Here is a 22,323-nt window from a genome sequence, read left to right as displayed (position 1 = left end):
TCAGTCTAGCTCATACTATCTGCGCATCCCTCAGCCCAGTCAAGCTGACATGGAAAATTAATCATCACGTGGAGAACTACATCTGCCTGCGTTGAGAACTTCTCTCTGTCTACTCCTTTACTCTTGGAAATAAATATTCCTCTAGCAAAAGCCTCTGAATATTCCTTCCAACAGCCGAGACCTATTGATATGACCTGGACTCCTTTTATCACAATGGGGCATGCAAAGTGGAACAGTGCTACAGGGGCTCTGGAATGAACACTCCCAGGGATTCGCTCGCGTAGGCTAACATACTTTTGCAAACTTCTCACCAGACATGCACTCACTGGATTAGTCCTTTAATAAGATACCTCTGCTGGCTGAGAGCCTGGCTGAGAGGAAGGAGATTGTAAGGGGAAAGAAAGAAGGAGATTGTAAGATTGAAAGAAAAATCTTGTTGGAAAGCCACATGATTAATATATGGGTGCTAAGCCCCCCAAAAAGGGCAAAGTAGGGGGCACCTGGGTGGCTCAGTCAGTTAAGCATCCAACAGTGGCTCAGCTCATGACTTTAAGTTTCCTGAGTTCAAGCTTCTCACTGAAAGTGCAGAGCCTTCTTGGGATTCTCTCTCTCTCCCTCCCTCTCTCTGCTCCTCCCTCACTGGAGCTCTCCCTCTCTCTCTCTCCCCACCCCCCCCACTCAAAATAATAAACTTAACAAAAAAGAACTCGATTTTTGGGGCACCTGAGTGGCTCAGTCAGTTAAGCGTCTGTCAGACTCGTTTTGGTTCACATCATGATCTCACAGTTTGTGGGTTTGAGCCCCCCCCCCCCCCATCGGGCTCTGTGCTGATGTTTTGGAGCCTGCTTAAGATTCTCTGTCTCCCCCTCTCTCTCTCTGCCCCTTCCCTGTTTGCACAGTCTCTCGATCTCAAAATAAACAAATAAAGAAATAAAATTAAATAAATAGATAGATAGATAGATAGATAGATAGATAAATAAATAAATAAGAGGGCGAAGTAGGAGTGCTGGGGTTAAGTGGAACCTATCAATTCCTTCTCAGTAACTTTTTCGCCTTTTTCTTTTTCAAATGAATGGCCAACGGGCTCTGAAAAAAATGCCAAGTGCTTGCAGCTTCCACCAATGGCTACATTGTATCTAACTTTAATACAAGCATCAGCAAACAGTAGTAGGAATGTCCATGGCACCCTTTCCTGGTCTGCACACACCGCATGATCAGCGTGTGGTTCGTATATGGCTTCTTCCTCCGGGCGGATGTATGGGGCCCAGGGGAGAAAGAGAAGGTAGGGTGAAGCAAACTCAGACAATTCAAATTCCACCGCATGGGCACCAACATCAGGAAAAATTTCAATAGAACAAATCATCCTGGGCTGAGAAACCTTGACACAGAGCCTCTGAAATCAAGGTCTCTGGAAAATTCAGACAGGAAAAGTTCTGTATATAGCATCACTGCTCTTGGCAGAGGACTGGAAAATTGAAATCAAATGCTGCAGTCAGGCAACTTCGAAGCAATTTCAAATAAGTACAGTCATAATTCATCTTCAGTCAAACAATGTGCGATTTTAATAAGAGCAACAGGAAAAGTTCTAGAAGGAAAGAGCACTTCTAATTTCCATTGTCCTATAAACACTCCCTCTCAAGCAGTGATTCCCCCCCCCCCCACAGTTATGAAATGGGAATCTGACTATTGGAAAATGAGAAAAGGTGAACCATATTCTTCTATTCCAGTAGAGAAAAAGCATGATTATTTAACTCTTACATAATTCTGGCCAGAGGCTATGTAAGCATGCTTATTTAGGTGACTTAGCAGAATTTGTGCTTCTTAGCCTCCTACCCCAGTAACCGAAAACATCCACCTAATAGGGGAATGTTCTTGGGGGGCCCAGGTCTCTTCTTGGGTTTGAGACAGGCTTGCAGGGTGCACCGTGCAAAAATATTTGACTTCTTTGTGTTTCACAAAATGGATCGGGGGTGGTATTTCTAAAACTATTTATGCAAGCCTCAGCATTGCTATAAAGGTACATAAACTTCCTCTAAAGTGCTATGTCATCCACAGAAATTTTGTTACACAATAATAACAACCATTATTCCCCGGGCATCTACAGTGGTGAACGTGACCCAAATTTGATTTGACTAACCATTTAGTGTTCACTAAGACTTCTCCCACTCTTAAAGGTTCTACTCTATACTAGGATCACCAGTGTTTTAAGGGAACAATAAAGGTTAAAAATTAAATGGTACAGAACAGGGTTTTTTTTTTAACTTTTTATTTGGGGATAATTATAACTCACAAGAAAATATAAAAATACTACAGAGAGGTCCAGTTACAACCTGCACCCAACTCCCCCCAGCAACCCTATTGTAACATGTAACTAAAGTACATTACCCAACCAGGAGACTGACAGTGGCATTATATTATTCACTGGGTGTTATTAACCAGGTGCAGAAATAACTGGGATTAGACTAGGTTTTTGGACCTAGGTTTTGGACACAGCAAGAGAAGAGGCAACTTGAATCGTTTGCATGAAACTTACTCTTGGAGGTAACATTCTTATAGGGAATTTGAGTTTGCTGTCATTTAGAGCTGGATACTTTGGGCAAATTACTTGTCACTGAGTTTCAGTTTGTTCATCTATAATTTGGGAATCCTAATGCTATCCAAGTAAGTTGTTATGAGTGAGAGTGGGATATATTAGGAACCCCCCAAAATAATAGCTTCCTTTATTCTTTCATGAGACTTCAGCTTCCGAGAATCTTTTTGGAGTCCCAGGTGGTCTAACAATCAACCTGGTTAATGTGCTTTGTTTGTTTCTTTTTTGCTCAGGCTGGTCCTGTCTCTTAGAGCCAACATCCCCAACATCCCTGACCAAGGTATATCCTTAGGATATCCGAACTGGGAAGTTTCAACTCTAAGATGGGGCTTACTGCTTAGAAGCAGCCCCCTACCCAAGAAAGCGACTTACAAACTTCAAGACTGCCATGCTTCATGAAACCATCCTCCATGCAGCCGCCTAGCTAGTCTGGACCCTGTGCTCTCGTAGGCTGGTGACTAAGCTGGAATGGAGGGCTGAGCTGAACTGTCATTGCATTCGCTTCTCTCCTCTGGCTCTGAGGGTTAGGACCCTGGAACAACCCTAAGGCTTTGACGCTGGAAGTCAGAAGGCGGAGGGATCAGGCAGTCCTTAATTGTAGGTTTTCCTTCTGCCTCCCTGACTACCTGCCACCCTGTGCAGGTGCACAATTTGCACTAATTGTAGCATTGGTCCTGAGGGTGACAATAAAACCCATATGGGCTCCTCCACCTCCTGATTTTTATTGTGTCTCACAGTGATTTGCCTATCATAAGCCAACTGGGCAAATGCCATCCTTCATTCTCTTTTTGGTACACTGCCTGCCATGCTTTAATGCCCAATTAATAAAATCACAGAAATAACCCTCCTCTGGCCTGGTGTTCTGGAGGCAGCACTGGGCAGACAGTGAGACTGCTGTGGATTTCCTTAGAGCCTGGGTGCCACACAGCGGTCCCAGGGTCACTGCAGTGCTGGTTGGGAGATGGGGCAGTCAGGGGGCACATGTGGGGTGTGTGGAGGAAGGCATATAGACGGAAGAAGGGAAATTGGGGTGGGGGTGGAGGGGTGTAACTAGGATTAAAGGAAGCCTGAGGATTTTGTGAAGAGCTTTTAGCCTTTGGGCCAGACTATTTTTCGGGCCAGACTCTCAGCCTGGGCTCTGCCACTGACCAGCTGCGCACTTTGGACAAATTCCTTAACCCTCCTTAGCCTCTATTTTCTCATCTGTAAATGGGGATAACACTACCCCTTAGATCATGTATCCCGAAGACAAAACAAAGGTAACAAAACTACCCACGCCCTCAATACACGGAAATGTAAATTCCCTCCCGACCCTAACCTTCTAAAACTAGCCCAGCACCATTCTACCTGGAGCCCTTCGTCCGTCAACACTGCGGCACAGAGGGCCTGCTTCAGTTCATACAGGCGTCGAGATTCTGTCTCCGCTGACTTTTAACACTGGGCGTCAAGTCCACCTTGGGGAACATACGTGGACCGGGACCTGAGTAGCTGCAGGTGGCGTTATACCGAGGAAACTGAGGCAGGCCACGCCCCGAGACCCAGATGCCACCCTCGGACCGTCGGTTAACAGGTGCGAAGGCCTCAGCTTCGAAAAACAGGTGTTTTTTTTTTTCTTCTTCTTCTTCTTCTTCTTCAAAGCAGCGGGGAACGTGGGGTGCTGGGGCTGTCCCGGGGCCAAAGGTTTCGCTCGCGGCCCTCGGGGAGGCTCGAGGGCGCGCGGGCGGAGGCAGGGGGGCGTCGCGGCGCCGGCGGGAGCGGGGCTCGTGGGCGCGCGGCCCCCTCCCCGCGCGGCGCCGCGGCCGCCAGGTGGCACCACGGCGGGGCCCGGGCGCCGCCCCGCGGGCGGGGCGCGGGGCAGGGCACGAAGGGGTTAAAGAGTTGGCGGAGCCGCCGCCGCGGCTCTTCGGGGAAACCCACCGGGGCGCGCGGAGGAGGGAGCGGCCGTGGGCTGCGGAGCCCGGCGCCGCGCCGGGCGGGGGCGCGGCCAATCGGGCGGCGGGCCCGGCGCGCGCGGAGCCAGGCGACATGGAGGGAGGCGCGGCGCCCGGCCGCCCCTGACGCGCCGCTCCGTCCCGGTGGTCGGCGAGCCCGAGCCGCCCGGGGCCCCGCGGCGCGGAGATGAGCAGGTCCGCGGCGCTCCTCTTCTGCCTGCTGGGCTGCAACGTCTGGAAGGCGGGGACGAAGACGCTGCGGGAGCCCGGCGCCGGAGCCCAAGGTCGGTGCGCGGCGGCGGGGCCCGGGAGGCGCGGGGGCCGGCGGCCGGTGGGCTTTTGTGTCGGCCGCGGGCCTGCCGCAGCGGCGGCGGCGGGCGGGGAGGCTCTCGGGCCGCATTGTGTCGGCGGCCGCCGGAGCCCCGGCCGCAGCTTCGGCCGCCGGGCCTGCGGCGCCGCCGCCCCCCCCCCCCCCCCCCAGCTCCCGAGGGGGCGGTGCCGCCCGGGGCCGCCGAGGCGCCCCCGGCAGAGGCTCCTTGCGGGGTCCGCGGCCGAGGCCGGAGGCGGTGCGGGCGGCACCAGCTGTTGCTGCTTCGGGGGGCTCGTCTGCATGCCTCCGAGGGTCCTTCCCTTTATGCCGTGGCGCGGACACGAGGCTCCATCCTCCCCTTCGCCCCGGCCAGAGCGGCCGCCCCGGGGTCGCTGCCGCCCGCTCTCCCCCCTTCCCGGCCCCCCTCTGCCCTCTCGGGGCTCGGGTCCTGGAAGCCGGAACGCGAAGGCTGACCTCCGCCCTTTTGTTGTGGCGTGTTGGGGGGGGGGGGGGGGGTGGCCGCTGCCTCTCGGGTGCCCCCGGCGCCCTGGGACCCGAGGTCCGCGGCCGCTGACCAGCCTGCCACAGTTTGGGAAAGTTTGGGGGTCTCCTTTCCCTCCCCGTCCGACGTCTTTTCCAGGCCTTAAGGGATTTACTCAGCGGCCCAAGAATCATCCCCAAAAGGGGAGACAGAACTGGGAGGCCTTAATCATTAAAGGGAAAAAAAAAAATCATTTCTAGGTCTGTATGTCGCCAGCTCGTGCCTTTTGTCTCATCTTTGGCCTCTGCAAATCTGCTTTCCAGACCTGGGAGTAATGTGGCCGCCTCTGAGAATGGCCACAAGCCTGTCTTTTGTTTTTAAAATAAGACTTTATTTGGAGGGGATCCCGAAGCTTCCTTTGCACGCGTGTGAGGGGACAAAATTGAGTGCTTCTCTGCTGCCTGCCTTTTCACAAGGGTGAGTGAGGCCGCCGCAAATGAGCATCAGCACCCACACCGAATCCAGTGCCCGGCCTCCCCCCGCCCCCGGGCCTCTCTGGGCTGCGGAGAGGGTTTCCCTGCAGCAGTGTAGACCCCCACCCCACCCCCACCCTCCGCCCACCGACTCCATGCCCCTGTCGTCTCCTGGCAGAAAGGTGCGTGTCCTGTAAGGTCTGCCCAGTGGATGCAGTGAACGAGGAGCGCCTCATCCCCGCGCACACCGTCCTCTAGCACAGACCGTGCCTTCCTCCCTCTTCCTCATGCTAATAACCTCCTTCCCTTGTAACAAATACTCAGAGCTTGGATTGCCTGGGAGCAGAGAGCCGTGGGTGGGCTTCCCCCCGAGATGTTATGACAGGCAAGGAAGGTTCTACCGTAGTGGTCTGGGTTTAGTTGGTTACCTTCATGTTGTACCAAAGGTTTTCGCATTGGGCTCTTGCTGTATCATTTGCTGGCATCTCTTTCCTGCTTTGCTTTTTTCTGTAGCTATGATATAATAGAACCGTTATGAACTGTGTGTAAATTTAGTAATGTATATTGTGGAAAGGGGGACATTGACAAGGTACAAAAAGACCCATATGTCTCTTCAGTAGGAAATGAATGTTTAGAACATTAGATCATCGGTGTAGAATTGTAGTCTCTTTCATTAATATTCTACTGCTTCTTTGAATCAGCTATTTTAATGAATATGATATTTGTGTTTCAACGAGGCCATTAATTCCAAAGAATGGGTTGAGTGTTTTTGCATTTGAAATAGGAATATATGGAAATATTAAGTTCATGTGCTTATAAAATAGGGGAAGACAGGGCCTCGGTTGAAAAAAAAAAAAAAAGTCATGAACAAAACCTACTGCTGCAATTGGGTGAGGACCACACTAGACAGAGATTGGGTAACCAAACTCCCAGAAATGGAATATTCTATGAAGTGGGTGAAGAATGATCAACCAATGAGGATATTGATACCATGGTTTGAAGTGTGTTAGTCTATGGGATGGTTTGAATGGAGAATTAAGTGCCTTGGAATGCCCCCCATCCCCCTGCCCCCCTGCACCACAATTAGTGCCATTAAGTAGAATGGCTTTTTAAAGTGTTGAGCCCAGGAGCTCTACCAGAAGTCAGGGCCTCATTATCACCTAGGTTTTGAGCTAGGACAGTTTTTTACGAGAGTGGATGGTTGCTCCTTTGACATTGGAAAGTAACCTTACCCCCACTGATTTCTTTGAACCCAGTCTTGTCACTCAGCTTGTAACATAGTTATTATTTTTTTTTTAACATTTATTGTTGAGGAAGAGAGAGGACGAATGAGGGGGTAGGCAGAGAAAGAGGGAGACACAGAATCTGAAGCAGGCTCCAGGCTCTGAGCTGTCAGCACAGAGCCTGACGCAGGGCTCAAACTGAGGAACAGTGAGATCAAACTCACGAACCCCAAGATCACAACCTGAGCCGAAGTTGGACTGCCAACGGACTGAGCCACTCAGGCGCCCCTGTAACATAGTTTTTAAATTCAGCTCTTCTCTCTCTCCTGGATCTCATGCACAGTGAAGAAAATTGCTACATCTGATTTCACTGTGCAGTCCCACTACAGGTTGTAGATTGTTTTGAATTTAGTTGGTGCTCAGGTAGCGCTGAATGAGCGAAGGATTGAAGACAGTTAATAGCATACACTATAGCACACTGTGGTGAAGTTTTAGAGGAAATCTTCAGTGTTTACCTTCTCAGAAACCTAATTTGTAAGAGTTTTGCTTTTATTATACAAATGGTTACTTGAATCATACTTTGAACGTGCATTGCACACATACCTTCTGCACCAACAGGGTTGAGAAATGACTTAGGAAAAACTCCTCAGAGAACTGGAACACACAAATGTGTATGGTTTACAGTGGTGTTACAGTTACATTCCTGGGACTAAGTGACACCTTCTGTATTAAATGAGTGTTGCTTCATCTAAGGCAATTAACATCTACAAAATTCCTTGGCATTGCTTTGCTCAAGATATTCAAATAAATTGTATTCAAGATAATTGAATAAATCGTACTCAAGATAAAATTTAAGATTTGGCTCCAGATTCTTTCTACTGCAGCTACTTTGACCCAGCAAAGGGCTTTCATAGACAGCGGTTGTCAGTGTGAAGTTTTGCTTTGCGAATCATGAATTTGAACTAGCTCTAGAATATGATTGCGTGTTTTCATTGTTCTCATCGAAGTTTCTCTAAAGTGTTTATAGTGTCTATTTTTTTTTTCTGGGAATTTTACAGAAACTGTTATTCAATAGTACTGACTAATTTCTACTTTCTTAACCTCTTAGACAGCTGTGTATTGAGGCTGGCTTAATAGAGGGGGCTCTCCTTGGAGCGCAGCAAGCTGTGCAGATGTACTCCATAGAGATATTTTTGAAGCACAGCACTGTTTTTACGTGCCAAAAGAAAGGTCAGAGCTAGGTTAAGGACTTCATGCTCGGACTTATATTGTATGATCTTTATTTTGCTGCTCATTATCTAATAGTGATGTATTTTGCAATGATGTGCTGACTTTATGTTCATCTCAGAAAAGCTACAATCTGTCATAACATTGGAGGTGAATGGTTGGCTGTCTTTCTTCTCTCCGAGAGGCCTGTTCTTTGCCAAATTCAAATTTCGGTTATTAGAACACCGTGATCAGTTGAAAACCCACGGAGCGATGGAAAATATCAGGAGGATCGTCCAACAGGCATGACTTATGCTGATGGTATAATGAGAACATAACATCTAAATAAAACTCCTGGGCTCACGTCCTGGGAAAGTGTAGAGCTTGGATTTGCAGAGGCCACTGGACTTTGTTGTACACCAGGTGTGGGAACTCTGTTGGAAAAACAACAGCAGCATCTAGGTAATTTCTGGCAGAGGCTTTGAGATGACTTTATGGGTTTATATTTGTGTCCTATTTGTACTTTCCCTGTAACACTTTGTAACATACGGCTTTCATGCTTAACATTCCGACCAAAAAAGGGGGGAAATTAGGTAGATTTCTCAAGTAGTAGGTTGCAAATGAAAGTACTTTCTAAGCTTCAGTCAGTTCTTTGTTCTAAAGGCATTTCTAATATCTCTGTAAGTCAGACCGTACATTTGTATTCTTGTTGGGGAATACTAATTTAGTTATTTTAGTAAATACTCCACACGAAAAAGGCACACGCAAATAAGTCAGACCACAGACGTGTATATTACTGAAGGAAACATTGTATACAAAATTTTCAGAAATCTAGATGGAAAAATTTGTCCTGTGATGGCACCCACCTCCCGTACTTTGTGTGAAACATGCCTAATGGAAATCATCACATATTTCAATAATACTCTTATAGTTTGATCAAGTTACAAAGAAGTAATTGGAAACAAGTCATTTTCATTTGATTTTACTGAATATAACTTAAGGATTTTTAAAGACCTCAGTACTGGCTAAATGCTCAGTTCCACCAAACATGGAACTGAAATGTATTTTAAGTGTATTTTTCTAAGTTTAGTTTTCTTAGTAATCTCTACACCCAGTGTGGGCTTGAACCTGCAACCCCAAGATCAAGAGTCATATGATCCTCCGACTGAGCCAGCCAGGTGCCCCTAAATGTATTTTTTTTAATTAAGCTTCAGCACTCTAAATAGACCAGTTAATTGTATGAAATAATAGTGTTTTTTTCTTCTTTTTAAAACAATTTTTTGAGTTTATTTATTTTGAGAGAGAGTGACAGAGAGGAGGGCAGGGACAGAGAGGGAGAGAGAGAGAGAATTCCAAGCAGGCTCTGCACTGTTAGCACAGAGCCCAGTGTGGGGCTCAAACTCACAAACTGTGAGATCATGACCTGAGCCAACACCAAGAGTCAGATGCTTAACCGACTGAGCCACCCAGATGCTCCTGAAATAATTTTTTAAACAATTGTACAGTGTGACCCCAACGTGTGTCCTACTTTAAGTAAACATTGTTTTTGTAAAATGCAGCTTGTAAATAGGCAAAACGTGAGGCAATTAACCACTCTAGAAAGGCTTCATAATAAGCTCCCTAAACACATAACAGTTCAGTCAGCATGTTTAAGGTGATTCCACCTTCCTCTGATCAAGCTCTTTGGAATGACCTCGCCATTTTCCAGTCCATCTGCAAACATTTGCTCTTTTTTTTTTCTTTCACTTACCCCTTACAGAATTTAATCCACATGGATTCCAGTAATTAAATCCTTTTATGTGGATGACTCCAATTTTTCTCCCTCTGGCTTTGACATAATGTCTTGGCTCTTTTTCTTCTTATCCGACAAGCTACTGGACGTCCCCCCTTCAGGACACTGAGTCTGCCTCCAACTCCTCATCTTTCAGCCTCCCCCAGCCCAGCACAGCCTAAATTCTCTGTTAAGTAGGCTTAAAATCTGGGCGTCTCCTTAGACCGTTTGTCTACCTTGTAGTCTATACAGTCAGTAGTCTTACGGATGCTTTTATGTGGCACGTTTATAGAGATGTCTTTAGATCAAGATAGACGCAATTGTGTAGTACAGAAGGAACCTTGAGGTCAAGTTTATCCTCCTTGTTCTGGAGATGAGGAAACTCAGGCCGAGAAAACTAAGGTGATCTGCGGTCACAGTGCTTTCTTCCCACTCACATCCTGTGGAAGGTAGAATAATGGCCCTAGAGATGTCGATGTCCGGATCCCTGGACCTTTGAATGTATAACCTGTAACCGCTGAAAGAGGGAGTTTGCAGAGCTAATTAAGTCAAGGGTCTTCAGATGGGAAGATTAACCTGGCTTATCCAGATAGGCCAATGTAATCCAAGGATTCTTAACCGGAGTGAGGTGGGGAGATCAGAGGGAGAGGAGATGTGACCAGGGGAACAGAGAGACAGTGGAGATGCTTCACTGCTGGCTGTGAGGATGAAGGAAGGGCCGTGTGCCAAGGAATGCAGGCAGCCTTTGGAAGCTGGAAAAGACAAGGAAATGGATTCTCCCCCAGAGCCTCCGGAAGGAATGCTGTCTCACTGACATCTTCACCGTAGCCCAGTTGATACTGACTTGGGGCTTCTGTCCTGCAGAACTGTAAGCAGTAAAATTATGTTGTTTTGAGCCCCTGAGTGGTGGTACTTTGTTAATGGCAGCAATAGGAAACTGATACAGATACCGACCCCCAAGAACTGTGAAGAGAGCCTGGCACCCATACAGCCAGCATAAGGGCACCGTAGTAATGGGCCATTTGGGGGGACCGCAGCTACTGAAGGTAACATTTGGAGGAGCACGTGGAGTTTTTTCATCTTCTTAACAAAAGTCTGCCAAACTGGAGCCATGGTGAGGATCCTTGGGGAGTACCTCACGGACCTCCCCCGCCCCACTATCACCAATCAACTTTTTTTCCCAGATGCACTCCGTGGGCTGTGACTTTTATTTGTAAGCAAAGTGCATGAAATCCTCTGCGTTCCTTCTAGAGTGGGTTTTATTCATATCTGCAGGGAGAATACAGAACCGCCCCCCCAAGCCCCCTGCCAAAAGCTAGTTTTAGAAGTCTTGCTTGCTTCTAAACTTGGCTCTAATTTTTGTTGAAACCTGTCTCTTGGTTACTAAATGGGGTAAAAGGCCGCTGTGATCGAAGGGCGCCACCAGTGCCTTTGTATAATGAAAGGATAGGGGACCACTCCCCCTGGAATGGCCTCCTGCGTGTTGCGTGTTGTCTCGGGCTGGGTGCCCCGCCTCTGATACCTGTGCCTCTCGTCGGCGAATGGGCCCGACAGTGTGGAACACCTGGGCATTGCACCTGTTGGGCAGCACAGGAGGAGCAAAACTGCTTGCTCTGCGGTTTCTAGCTCACCGGGAGCAACGTTCAGTCCAGTGTAGCCTAGAGAGGGGAACTATATGACAGCTGGACAGGTCCCAGGGGAGCAGCTGATGGGACCTCTGGTACAGAGGCTGAAGGGTCCCCGTTGGAGGCTTCTCCCAGGGAACTGAACTCAAGAACAGAGAGGAGCTTGGCTCTTGTCGAGTTCAGGGCCTTGGTCTAAAGGTAAATAAGGAACGGAGAAAGGGAGAGAACCACTCAGTCATTTTAAGACCTCGCCTCACGTGAAGGCGTCACACTTCCCTTTCCGTTGTGTCTCATAAACGCTCCCTCACTCGCTCCTCACTTTCACGGTCGTGTATCCTCACCCTCATAAGGCACCTGTTGAAAGCATCCTGTCTTCTCTCTCTCTCTCCGTGTTGTAGTCTCTTCTTTCAACCCAGGCTCTCTCCACGTGTCCCTCTTCAAACACCATTGTATTCGTGTTTCTCTCCTGCAGAAAAACATTTAATCCTTTCCTGTTGCCCAGCATGTAAAGTCTAAATTACTAAGTCTGGCCTTGACGACTCTGCTGCCTTTCCTCATGCACCTGCTCCAACCTTTGCGCCCCCTGCTTCACCAGCTTAAATCCCCTTCTCCAGCTTGAACATTCTGCTCATCACCCCTGGATGACCACTGTGCGTCCTCACTTCCCTTCACCTCCTGCTCCACTCTATGCTCTTACAACCCTCCATACGGAGCATGCGCCCTGTGAAGACTTATGTAAGTATGCAAAATACCTACTAGACAGAAGAGGGTGGGGGGGGACAGCATATTTTTGGGTAAGCTTGATTATTTAGAAATCCTCGGCCTCTGATATTTTACAGTCCAGCTGGAAGACAAATGGAAAAATAAATTAAGAAGGACATCACCAAGGGACTTTTTTTTTATGTAATTAGGCAAGAGTCTCTTGAGTAAAGGTGAAAGCTAGTAACAGTTGTCTGACTAAACGTCCAGCTATAAGCTGTGATGTATATTTCTAGATGTTTCAAGGATTTATCCACAATGGAACACAGGAGGTTTTATTTTAGACAGTATAAGCGTGTGGACATCTCTCCGTGCTCTTAATGGTTATAAATTAGGTTAAGAGATGTCCTACTGGGAATCAAATATTTACGCAGTGACAGCATTGATTGGAAATGTTGGTACTCTTGTCAGATGAAGCTCTGAAATAATAGTTACAGGACAATTAGGTTAAAACTCATATTTACTTAAGTGGAGAGATAAGGTGGTCAAATATAGATCTGATATGTTCATCCACTATTTCGAATCCTTAATTTTATGTAACATTTAAACACATACTCAGATATGAAAACTGACAAGATCTTTTGGATTTGGGGGGAGTAGCAGGCAGAACAGGAAAAGCTGGCTTTTAGAAGAAGACACCTTTGAAGTAAGCACTGAGTTTATAAAAGGTGGGTTTTTCCTTTCGTTTTGTTTTGTTTTGTCTTAAGCTATACCGCACAGGGACAGAGAAATGTGAGCTTGAGGAGGAAAGTTAATTATTTCCAAATCAGACAAGCTTTTCATTTGCTTAGACTGACTTTTTTGAGCACAGGATTTGAATGGAAAACTTCCTGAATTTGTACTGAAGGAAAGGTTTCTAATGTAATTTTTAAAACATTTTTTTAATGTTTATTTTTGAGAGAGAGAGAGAGGCAGAGAGTGAGCAGCGGAGGGGCAGAGAGAGAGGGAGACACAGAATCGGAAGCAGGCTCCAGGCTCTGAGCCATCAGCACAGAGCCCGACGCGGGGCTCGAACTCACGGACCGCGAGATCGTGACCTGAGCCGAAGTCGGACACTCAACCGACAGAGCCACCTGGGCGCCCCTCTAATGTGGTTTTTAGTGTAATTTTGACAGAGCCGAACTCAGTCCCTAAGGTGAGCCACGCTATCCAAGCCGTCACTGGGAGCTCTGCCTCAGTGGATGAGGTGCCCGCTCCCCCTCTTCGCCCCTGTAGTGCCCGAGTGGGGTTGTGCTCTGCGTCCTTTGCACCACGGTCCACTGTGGAGGCTCCGGGGAGGAATTTGCTTGCACACGAATTCAGGTGGTAGTCAGAATGCAGCCCCTTGCGGGTGGATACCAGGCGAGGCTCCTCTTTCCTTGCCCCCTGAGGCTGCCTGCAGTCCTTGTCCCCTTGCCCCTTCCGTTGCTCAGCCGCAGCGACAGCACCTGGGCAGCTTTTCACACCTCAGATCTCTCTCCGATTTCTCCTGCTGCTGCATCTCTTGGACCACAGCCAGATTGACCTCTCTGCCTTTGAAAGGGGCCCATGCGATTAGTTGAGCCCACTGGATAATCCGGGAAAGTCCATAACCTTAATCGCCCCTGTAGTCTCTTTTGCCACTTGACCTAACATATCCGCAGGTTCCAGGGGTGAGGGTACAGATGCCTTTTGGGGGCTCCTGCCTGGTGTAGCCAGAATGTAGACGAGGGGTCACCGGGCAGAGGGGATGGGGAGGCAGATTTCCCTGCCATCGAGGTCAGTGAGCGTGGGAGGGAGGACAGTGGAGCGCCTTCCCTTGGCGAGTCCCGAGGATAGCTCTGGACGAGTGTCTCTTCTGTCCTTTCCTACGCCAGGACCTTACAACTCTGACATGGACTCGTACACAAGGAAGTCCTAAGACAGCTTGTGGGATCCCAAATGCCATGTTTAAAGTCGTCCTGAGTTTTCCTATTTTGTCTCTGAGAACTTGAAAGTGAAGTTTGTTTCAATAACTGTGATTTACTGAGTTCACTGAATGGTAAATATTTATGGGATCTCTTATATTTAATGTTAAATCTGTGAAATAGTGGCAGACACTCTCTGCTTCCTTCACAGAAACGTGAAGAATAATAATGGCAATTAGCTAACGTGCACTGGGTGCTTACCACCTGCCAGACATGATGCTAAGTACCTGGATGGATTATCTTCTTTAATCTTCATATCGTTCCCGTGAGACGTAAATATACAGTAACTGGCAGAGGCCACTGTGTGACCGTAGGCAGCCTGCCCCCTGCCCTCAGACTGTGCTATCATAAGATTTGGAGGATTAAATTATAATTTCTCATAATTTTGATCCTGTGGCATTTTACCAGCATAAATAAGGGACTCTTAATAGGCCTGGTCGTTTTTATGCGGAAAAGACAAATCACCTCCCTTGTGTGGTCCCTGTTAGCCTTTGAACCATGGAAAGCAACCTCGAATGGTCATTTTCTGAGCGGCTCCTAAGAGCCGAGCTCTGTGCTTCGTGTTGTGTGGGGTCCAGATGTGTAGAAGCGATAGGAAACTCCCACGAGTACCTCTCCTGAGCTCTTGAGGGAGGTCCAGTCGAGTAGGGTGGGATTTGGGGTAACACCCAGCTGGGCTTGGGGGAATCTCCTGGCTTGTGTTCAGAGCCCATTAGTTTTTGGCAAGACTGTTTATATAACAAGAGAAACTTGTTAGGACCCAACAATTGGAGAGTTGGAGGTAGGGAAGGATGTGGTTGTTTGTAAAATAGTCCTGCAGGTTTGTTTGGATCCGTAACGTATGATGGGATGCCCTTGCTCTCCTTATGGCACCACGTGAGGGCTTTACTCACTCTGAAGTAAGTGTGAAATACCGGTGTTTATTTGGTGTTTGAATTTACTTGCAGAATTTTAATCCTTTTCACTCTTTGAAAAGACTTTATTCATTCGTCTTGGCTTATACAATGATCCTGAAAATAAGGTTTTAAATGATGCTAATTATGGCACTGTAATTGATTTTTTTTCCAACTTATTTCATGAGCATATTTGGCCATACAAAAAAAAAATGGAAAGAATTTTACAGTGAATACCCATACTCACCACTTAGATTCTACAGTTACCATTTTACTATTCTTGTTTTATTACCTGTCAGTTCATCTTCCTATCCATTCATCTGTCTTATTTTTTGATGCATTTTCTTTCTTTTTAAAAAAAATTTTTTTTAATGTTTATTTTTGAGAGAGACACAGTTTGAGCGGGAAGGGGCAGAGAGAGAGGGAGACACAGAATCCAAAGCAGGCTCCAGGCTCCAAGCTATCTGCATAGAGCCCAGGGCTGGGCTTGAACTCAGGAATGGTGAGCTCATGACCTGAGCCGAAGTCAGACATTTAACCAACGGAGCCACCCGGGAGCCCCTTTACTGATGTATTTTAAAGTACGTGTCAAATATACGCACTTTCCTCCAAGTACAACGGCAGGCATATCATTAATTAGGATTCAGTATTCCATTTTTTCCCAGAGGAAAATTTACATACAAGGAAATACACCAGTCTTAAGTGATGACATGTGTATATCTGTGCGAACCCAAGTCCCATCTTGATACAGAATATTACCATCATTCCAGAAAGTTCCCCCAGTACCCCCTCCAGTAAATCCCTGCCTCTGCTGCTTGGGGGCAAGCACCTTTCAGATTTTTTCCACCATAGGTTACTTTTTTGCCTGTTGTAGAACTTTCACATGAATGGAATCATACATTCCATACTCTGGCTTCATTATTTGCCATGAATAGTATTCCATTGGGTGAATATCTTACAGTTTATCCATTCTCCTCTGGATAGACACACAAGTCCTTTCTGGCTTTTGGTTGTTATATCGTTGCTGTGAACATTTTTATACATTTGTTCGTTCTTTGGGCATGTTTTCATTGTTCTTGGGAAGAAACCAACATTTCTGGGTTATAGGTAGGTGAATGTTTAGTTTCTCAAGAAACTGCGAGATGTTTTTCCATCATAGTTTTCTATACTCCCACCAAAAATGTGTGAGAATTACTGTTGCACCACATTCTCACCATCATTTGGTGGTGTTGGTTTCTTTAGTTTTAGCCATTTTGGTGGGCTAAAATATACATTAGGTGGCTAGATCGATACATTAACAATGCAGTGCATACATTTCATTTTCCAGCTACAGTTTTCCAGGCTTTAGTTTTTGAGGAGTGTTAGAGTACTTTTAGAAATCAGAACTGTTTCGCCATTATGTTTATTTTTATTCTCAACAATGTTTTATTTATGTAGGCTTTAATTTTTCTTTGATAATTAAAGTCTATCACATGACCACTTTACCTCCTCACTGAATATCCCATCTGATCGGGTAGAACCATGTTATCGCATACCTACCAAGTAAGCCGTGGTACATGCCTGTGCATCTGTGTACGTGAGGATGTGTATGTGTGTGTGTGTGTGTCAGGATAGAGAAGGAATGAGAGAGAAAAAGAAAAGTAACCCTTCCAGAGTCTAACATTTACATACTGCTCAGGTTAGATAGGTTAATATAGGACTAGAGATTATACAGGACTGTTTCGATACTTATTCTCTTTAAAGGAAACCAAATGTATATGCCATTTATGTGTAAGAATCCGTACACTCAAAGAAGTGCCAGGATCTCTTCATGACCAGGCAGCTTCTAGGAGGTTTCTTGGGATACTTTGTTAATAACCCTTTTAAGTCAGTAGTGTATTGAGTCAGCTCCTCAACATTAGAATACTTTGAATATTCTAATAGCCTCTTTTAATCAGTTAAGATAGTACAGTTCCAAATGTATTCATTCACAAAAGCCAGAAAAACTTTGAATCAGAGTTGAACATACCAAGAGAGCTATGGGAGAAAATGAAATTCCTTGAGATTGAAGAAGCTCCCCTAATGACTGGGTATATCCTTTGGAAATTTAGACAAGATAGCATCGTTTCCTTCTATCCTTTGCTTATGCCATTAACCTATACAAATATACATTTGACACTTCAAGGGAATGTGCATGTCTACCTGCAGATTTTGTGGGGCTGGGCTATTCCAGAGATCCATGTCTGGGATTAGGGAAAAAGTGGGTGTTTGAGTCAGGTCCTCTATTTTTCATTTGTTTCTTCCCTCATGTGGCCTCTTCTAACTTTTAGTCTGTTTCTGAGCCGCCTGCCTTTTAGAAACTATATCCGTGCAAAGAACAGTGAGACCTGTGTCCGGTTTCCCCGCTGTATATACTGTTGCCTTGTTAGTAAAGCTTCTCTCCTCAAGCCCTTTGTCTGGTTTCTGTGAACTTCTGCACAGACAGATAGAATTAGTGGCATAAATAGCCCCTCTGTTTAAATTAAAATAGAGATTTCATAAAAAGAGAAATTTTTTCCAAACTTAGAACGTTTTCTTGTTTCCGTACTCATGAGATACATTTGTTTCCCCTGATTCCTGAGTATGGAATCTCAGAGCCCTGCGTTTATTCAGTGTTTACTGTGATAGAAAGTTGTTCTCTGGGAGCTGCTGGCCCCTTCTATTATGTTTTTGATATTAAGGAAGTCTGTGGTTATTCCAAGTTAGGAAAGCACAATAGCATTAGATAAATGCAAGTCCATTATTGCAAATATCGCAGTACGAAAAGGCAGTATCTGCTCAAGGATGACCTAAAAGAAGTTACTTGTGTTTGATGTCACTCGATTAAAATATTCCCATCTAATGGGAGGTTGGAGGTAAGTGGCTTTTAGATGTCTCTTTTAGAACAAGGTTTTTCAATTTTTGCTTGGGTGATTGATCTCTTTCTTTGTTACCTACCATCTGCTGTCCATGTTTTTGAATGTGCGATAAAGCATATGGGAAAGGAATAGAAAAGTTAATGCATTCAACTGGTGAGGGTGGAGGACAGTATCTGCAGTCTGGTCAAGTTTACAGCCCATCTGCGAGCACAGGGAGCCCTTTTAAAACGTAGCTTTGCTCTCCAGGCTGTCTATGCAGAGCCCCCTCGGTCCACCGCTTGTCCAAATGTCACCAGTACGGCTGTGGCGAAATTAGGTCTCTCCTTCCAAAACTATTTCACTTGGCACATGGGGCATATACTCAGTGCACAGTTTCGTGGGTGCGTTTTTTCCTTTACTGTAAACTTAAAGACTGCCTAGTAAAATTAACCTTAGAAAGTGATCCTTTAATTCAGCTTGCTCACCTCTTGGCAGCACAAACCGTTAAAATGACTTTTAACGCCACTTTGTGTTTTGATTCTTGTGCCGCAACGTAGATTTTGAGTTAGAGGTAACATTGATAGAAGTCTCCCATTGTGTTCTTTCCCCACTACTGTTTGAAACAGGTTTGTTTTGTTTTTTTTTTACCATCTTGAACCTCATTTGCCTTTTCAAATTTAAAAATAAAATCATTGCCTATAAAGATTTCAGTGTCTTAATGGAAACCTATTAGATGTTGCATTAAATATTAAACTGAGACATTCTAAATCAGTACACATAAAAGTAATACATAAATGGTAAGTAAACAAGAGAAAGGAGTTAATGGCTTTCAGACTAGGATATTTTTTTATGTGCACTAATTAGATAACATGTTAATTAAGGTGGAACTATTCCCTGCTTATATCTTCCCATTTGTTTGTTTTGTTTTTAATGTTTATTTGTTTTTGAGACAAAGAGCATGAGCAGGGGAGGGGCAGAGAGAGGGAGACACAGAATCCGAAGCAGGCTCCAGGCTCTGAACTGTCAGCACAGAGCCTGACGGGGGGCTCGAACCCATGAACTGTGAGATCATGACCTGAGCCGAAGTCAGATGCTTAACCAACTGAGCCACCTAGGCGCCCCCATATCTACCCATTTCTAAATTCAGAATCCTTAAGGAGACATTTACATTAGAGAAAGGCCTGGCAAGTTAGATACTTCTTAAACTTCTTTTCCTCTTAGCTGCTTCATGGCAGATGAACCACTCTTTATCCATCCACCCATCCACCCATCCACCCATCCATGTACCCAGCAAAGAGTCTCTGCTGTCCTTACCTTTCACCACCGGAAGGTTGATAATACTAATTTCTTAAATGGCAGATTTTCAAGTGCTTTCAGGTCCGTTATCTTTTTACTCCTCATAATCCTGAGAGGTATCAGGAAAGAGATTATTCCTTTCTGTGCATGTGGGTGGGGGAGCGTGGCTTGAAGTCATGCACTGGTACAGCATGGAGATGATAATCCCACATACATGCTCCTCCTCTGTTCTCTTAGAGTGTCTCTCTAGGTTGCTTTAGACACTCACACTCACTGTTTCAGTCATGATTTCTGCTCAGGGATTCTCCAGTCTGAGCCACCCAGTTTCTGGGCAGCCGTCATGCTCCCTACCAAGTAGAGCTCACATATTTAATAATGAAAGTGGGCATTATCAGTCACTTCTTATGGTTCCATGCTCTGGGGATCCAAAGATAATTAAGCCCCCACTTTTCAGGAACTCGAGCTCCTATGGGAGAAGCAGATAAACAAACCACTATAGGGAGGAGCAAAGCATAGAGGGATGCGGAGGAGGAAATAACTAACTGGGTAGTCAGGAAGGCTTCCCAGGAAAGTGGCTTGTGAGGTGGGGTTTGAAGGCTAGGAACCACACAGAGAAGGGGAGGAAGGCACTCCCAGGGCCATGCCACCATCCATATGAATTGTAGCTTTTTTGTAGTTTATAAAGCATTTGAAAGAGACTTTTCTTTTTTTTCTTTTTCTTTTTTTTTTTTTTGGCAAAATGACAGTGGAGTTGCTGAGCTGCTGGTAAATTCTTGTCTCCTGCTTCCTGCAGGGGCATAATGAGTAGTGGGTATTCTTCTAGGTCTGTGAGCCGGGCGGCTTGTCTCATCTATCTTCCTCACCTGAATTATTACACATCCCCTTTTCTCGTTGATTCTGCACGGTTGGTCAGTCTTCAGCCAGATATCCCAACATCAAAGGGACTGGTTTTCTCAGTATCACTCGTCTCAACTCTAGACCCTGCTAATCTCATGGAATTTATTGAGGACACAGTTAGTCGCCTTTGTTACTGAGCTCCTTTACTGTCTTTTTTTAAGTTTGTTTATTTTTGAAAGAGAGAGAGAGAGCACAAGCAGGGGAGGGGCAGAGAAAGAGGGAGAGAGAGGGTCCCAAGCAGGCTCCGTGCTGTCAGCATGGAGCCCGACATGGGGCTCAAACCCAAAAACCATGAGATCATGACCTGAGCCAAAGTCAGATGCTCAACAGACCGAGCCACCCAAGTGCTCCTACTTTCTTTTTTTTTTTCTTTAAGTTTATTCATTTATTTTTCAGAGTGGGGCGGGCGCAGAGAGAGAGAATTCCAAGCAGGCTCTGTGCTGTCACCGTGGATCTTGATCTCACGAACTGTGAGATCATAAGTTGAGCTGAAATCAAGAGTTGGACACTTACCTGACTAAGCCACCCAGGTGCCCCTACTTTCTTTTCTTCACTCTTGTTCTGCTCTTCCAGTGGAGTTAAGGGAAAGTGCCCCACCACAGCAGCCAAAAGGATATGGAAAGTTCAAACTCTTTAATGGCAACTTTAGCAGCGGAAGAGACTTTGAAAATTGTTGAACATCACCGCTTACACCCAGATTTTAGTTAGTTTACATGGGGTTATTGAACATTGCACTGCGTCTCTTTTCAGGTACTAAAAATGTTTGAGATAAGGAAGCTGATGCTGATTCTTGTTGGGATGGGGTGCGAGGGACCTAGTGCCCAGAGAAGGCTCCTCCAGCAGTCCTCATGGAAGCCATGGTAGAGGCGTCTCCATGTGGGGAGTGGCTTCTTGAATGGCTTCAGGAATGGCTGGAAGGTTCATTGGATTCTCTTTGCTTTTGCAGGAATTGAAAGGGAAGGGGCAGAGTGTGGTAGGGAGAACGTACAGTTTAAGTGCTATTCGCTCTCTCATTCATGGATATTTATTAATCCTGTCCTGTTACTTGTCAGACAGTATAAAATAGACTCACGATCCCCACTGCTCCAGTTTACAATTTCGTGGATGCAGTTAACTCTTCAGTGAGTGGGACTGCTGTTTCAGATGGAAACGCATACCTAGGCCTGTTGTAGAACACTGTCTTTAGTGTGAGCTGTGTGCATATGGCCTTGTTCTGTGCTGTGTACCGCACCGGCCCCGGCTCCTTCTGTTTCTAATTACATGTCATTTTTCTAGGTAGTGCTCTAAGTGACTTCCTAGCTTGCTGTGAAACCCAACAGGTTTGCTAATAAGCCCATTGCAATTGTCACACACACACACACACACACACACACACACACAAAGAGAGGGAAAGAGGAAAGAGAAAACAAAAAAATTATATAATCCTATCTAAAATTGAACTTGGGAAATATTTTCCATTTCCTCCTAGCCTATTACTGTACATAATTTAAAATTGACACTGTTTTCGGTGCTAGCATGAAGCCAAATTACTTTGAAGAATTAAGGCTAATGGATAAAGAAAAGGCAGACAGCTTTATGGCTCAGAGCAAAGGTGAAATAAAATTGAAAGTTATAAAGTGAAACGCAATATAATGAAAGTAGTACTTGATAACTTTCTGAGGCTACTTGCCCGGGCTCCGTGGAACCTTTGGGATGGGGAGCCAAAACAGAAAGCCAGTTCTCACCACTGCTTCCCAAATTTGAAAGCAGATACGAATCACTTGCTGGTCTTGTCAGATTCCGGGTCAGTGGGTCTAGTGTGGCCCCTAAGATGCTGTAACTCTTACCATGCTGCTGGTCGCTGGACCACACTTGAATTGGTGAGGTTGTTCACTGCCCGTCCTGTCCTAATATTTAGGGACAGGCAAAAGCAGACCCAGGAAGCCATCGATTGAATCTGGCTACTTTTTCCTCAGATTTTTAGCCTTGCAGTTTAAGAAAGCTACCTAGAAAATGTATTCTCACCTTATTCAAAGCCTACGTTCAAGAGAGGTAGCTGGTTTAATATGTTCAGGTGTTGGGGCGGAACCCACATCACTTGTGACTTAG

General features: G+C 45.9%; 1 protein-coding gene across 3 annotated transcripts in view; it reads left to right on the top strand.

Moving 5' to 3' along the window:
* The first annotated feature begins 4,490 nt into the window (after window positions 1-4,490).
* The window catches only part of FAM171A1 (family with sequence similarity 171 member A1), a 158,895-nt gene continuing 141,062 nt past the window's right edge, over window positions 4,491-22,323 (top strand). For 2 of the 3 annotated variants that reach the window (XM_053225335.1, XM_053225334.1), the window contains exon 1: window positions 4,492-4,805. In XM_053225335.1, coding sequence (XP_053081310.1) covers window positions 4,709-4,805 — 97 coding nt within the window. In that variant the 5' untranslated portion in view covers window positions 4,492-4,708. Of the gene's footprint in view, window positions 4,806-22,323 lie in introns of all 3 variants that reach the window. The other variant, XM_053225337.1, reaches the window with a different exon arrangement.

The sequence above is a fragment of the Acinonyx jubatus genome, chromosome B4 (genome assembly GCF_027475565.1).
Source record: "Acinonyx jubatus isolate Ajub_Pintada_27869175 chromosome B4, VMU_Ajub_asm_v1.0, whole genome shotgun sequence".
Classification (NCBI taxonomy): Eukaryota; Metazoa; Chordata; class Mammalia; order Carnivora; family Felidae; genus Acinonyx; species Acinonyx jubatus.
Note: the sequence above shows the minus strand (reverse complement) of the source record. Positions and strands in the feature narration are given on the sequence as shown.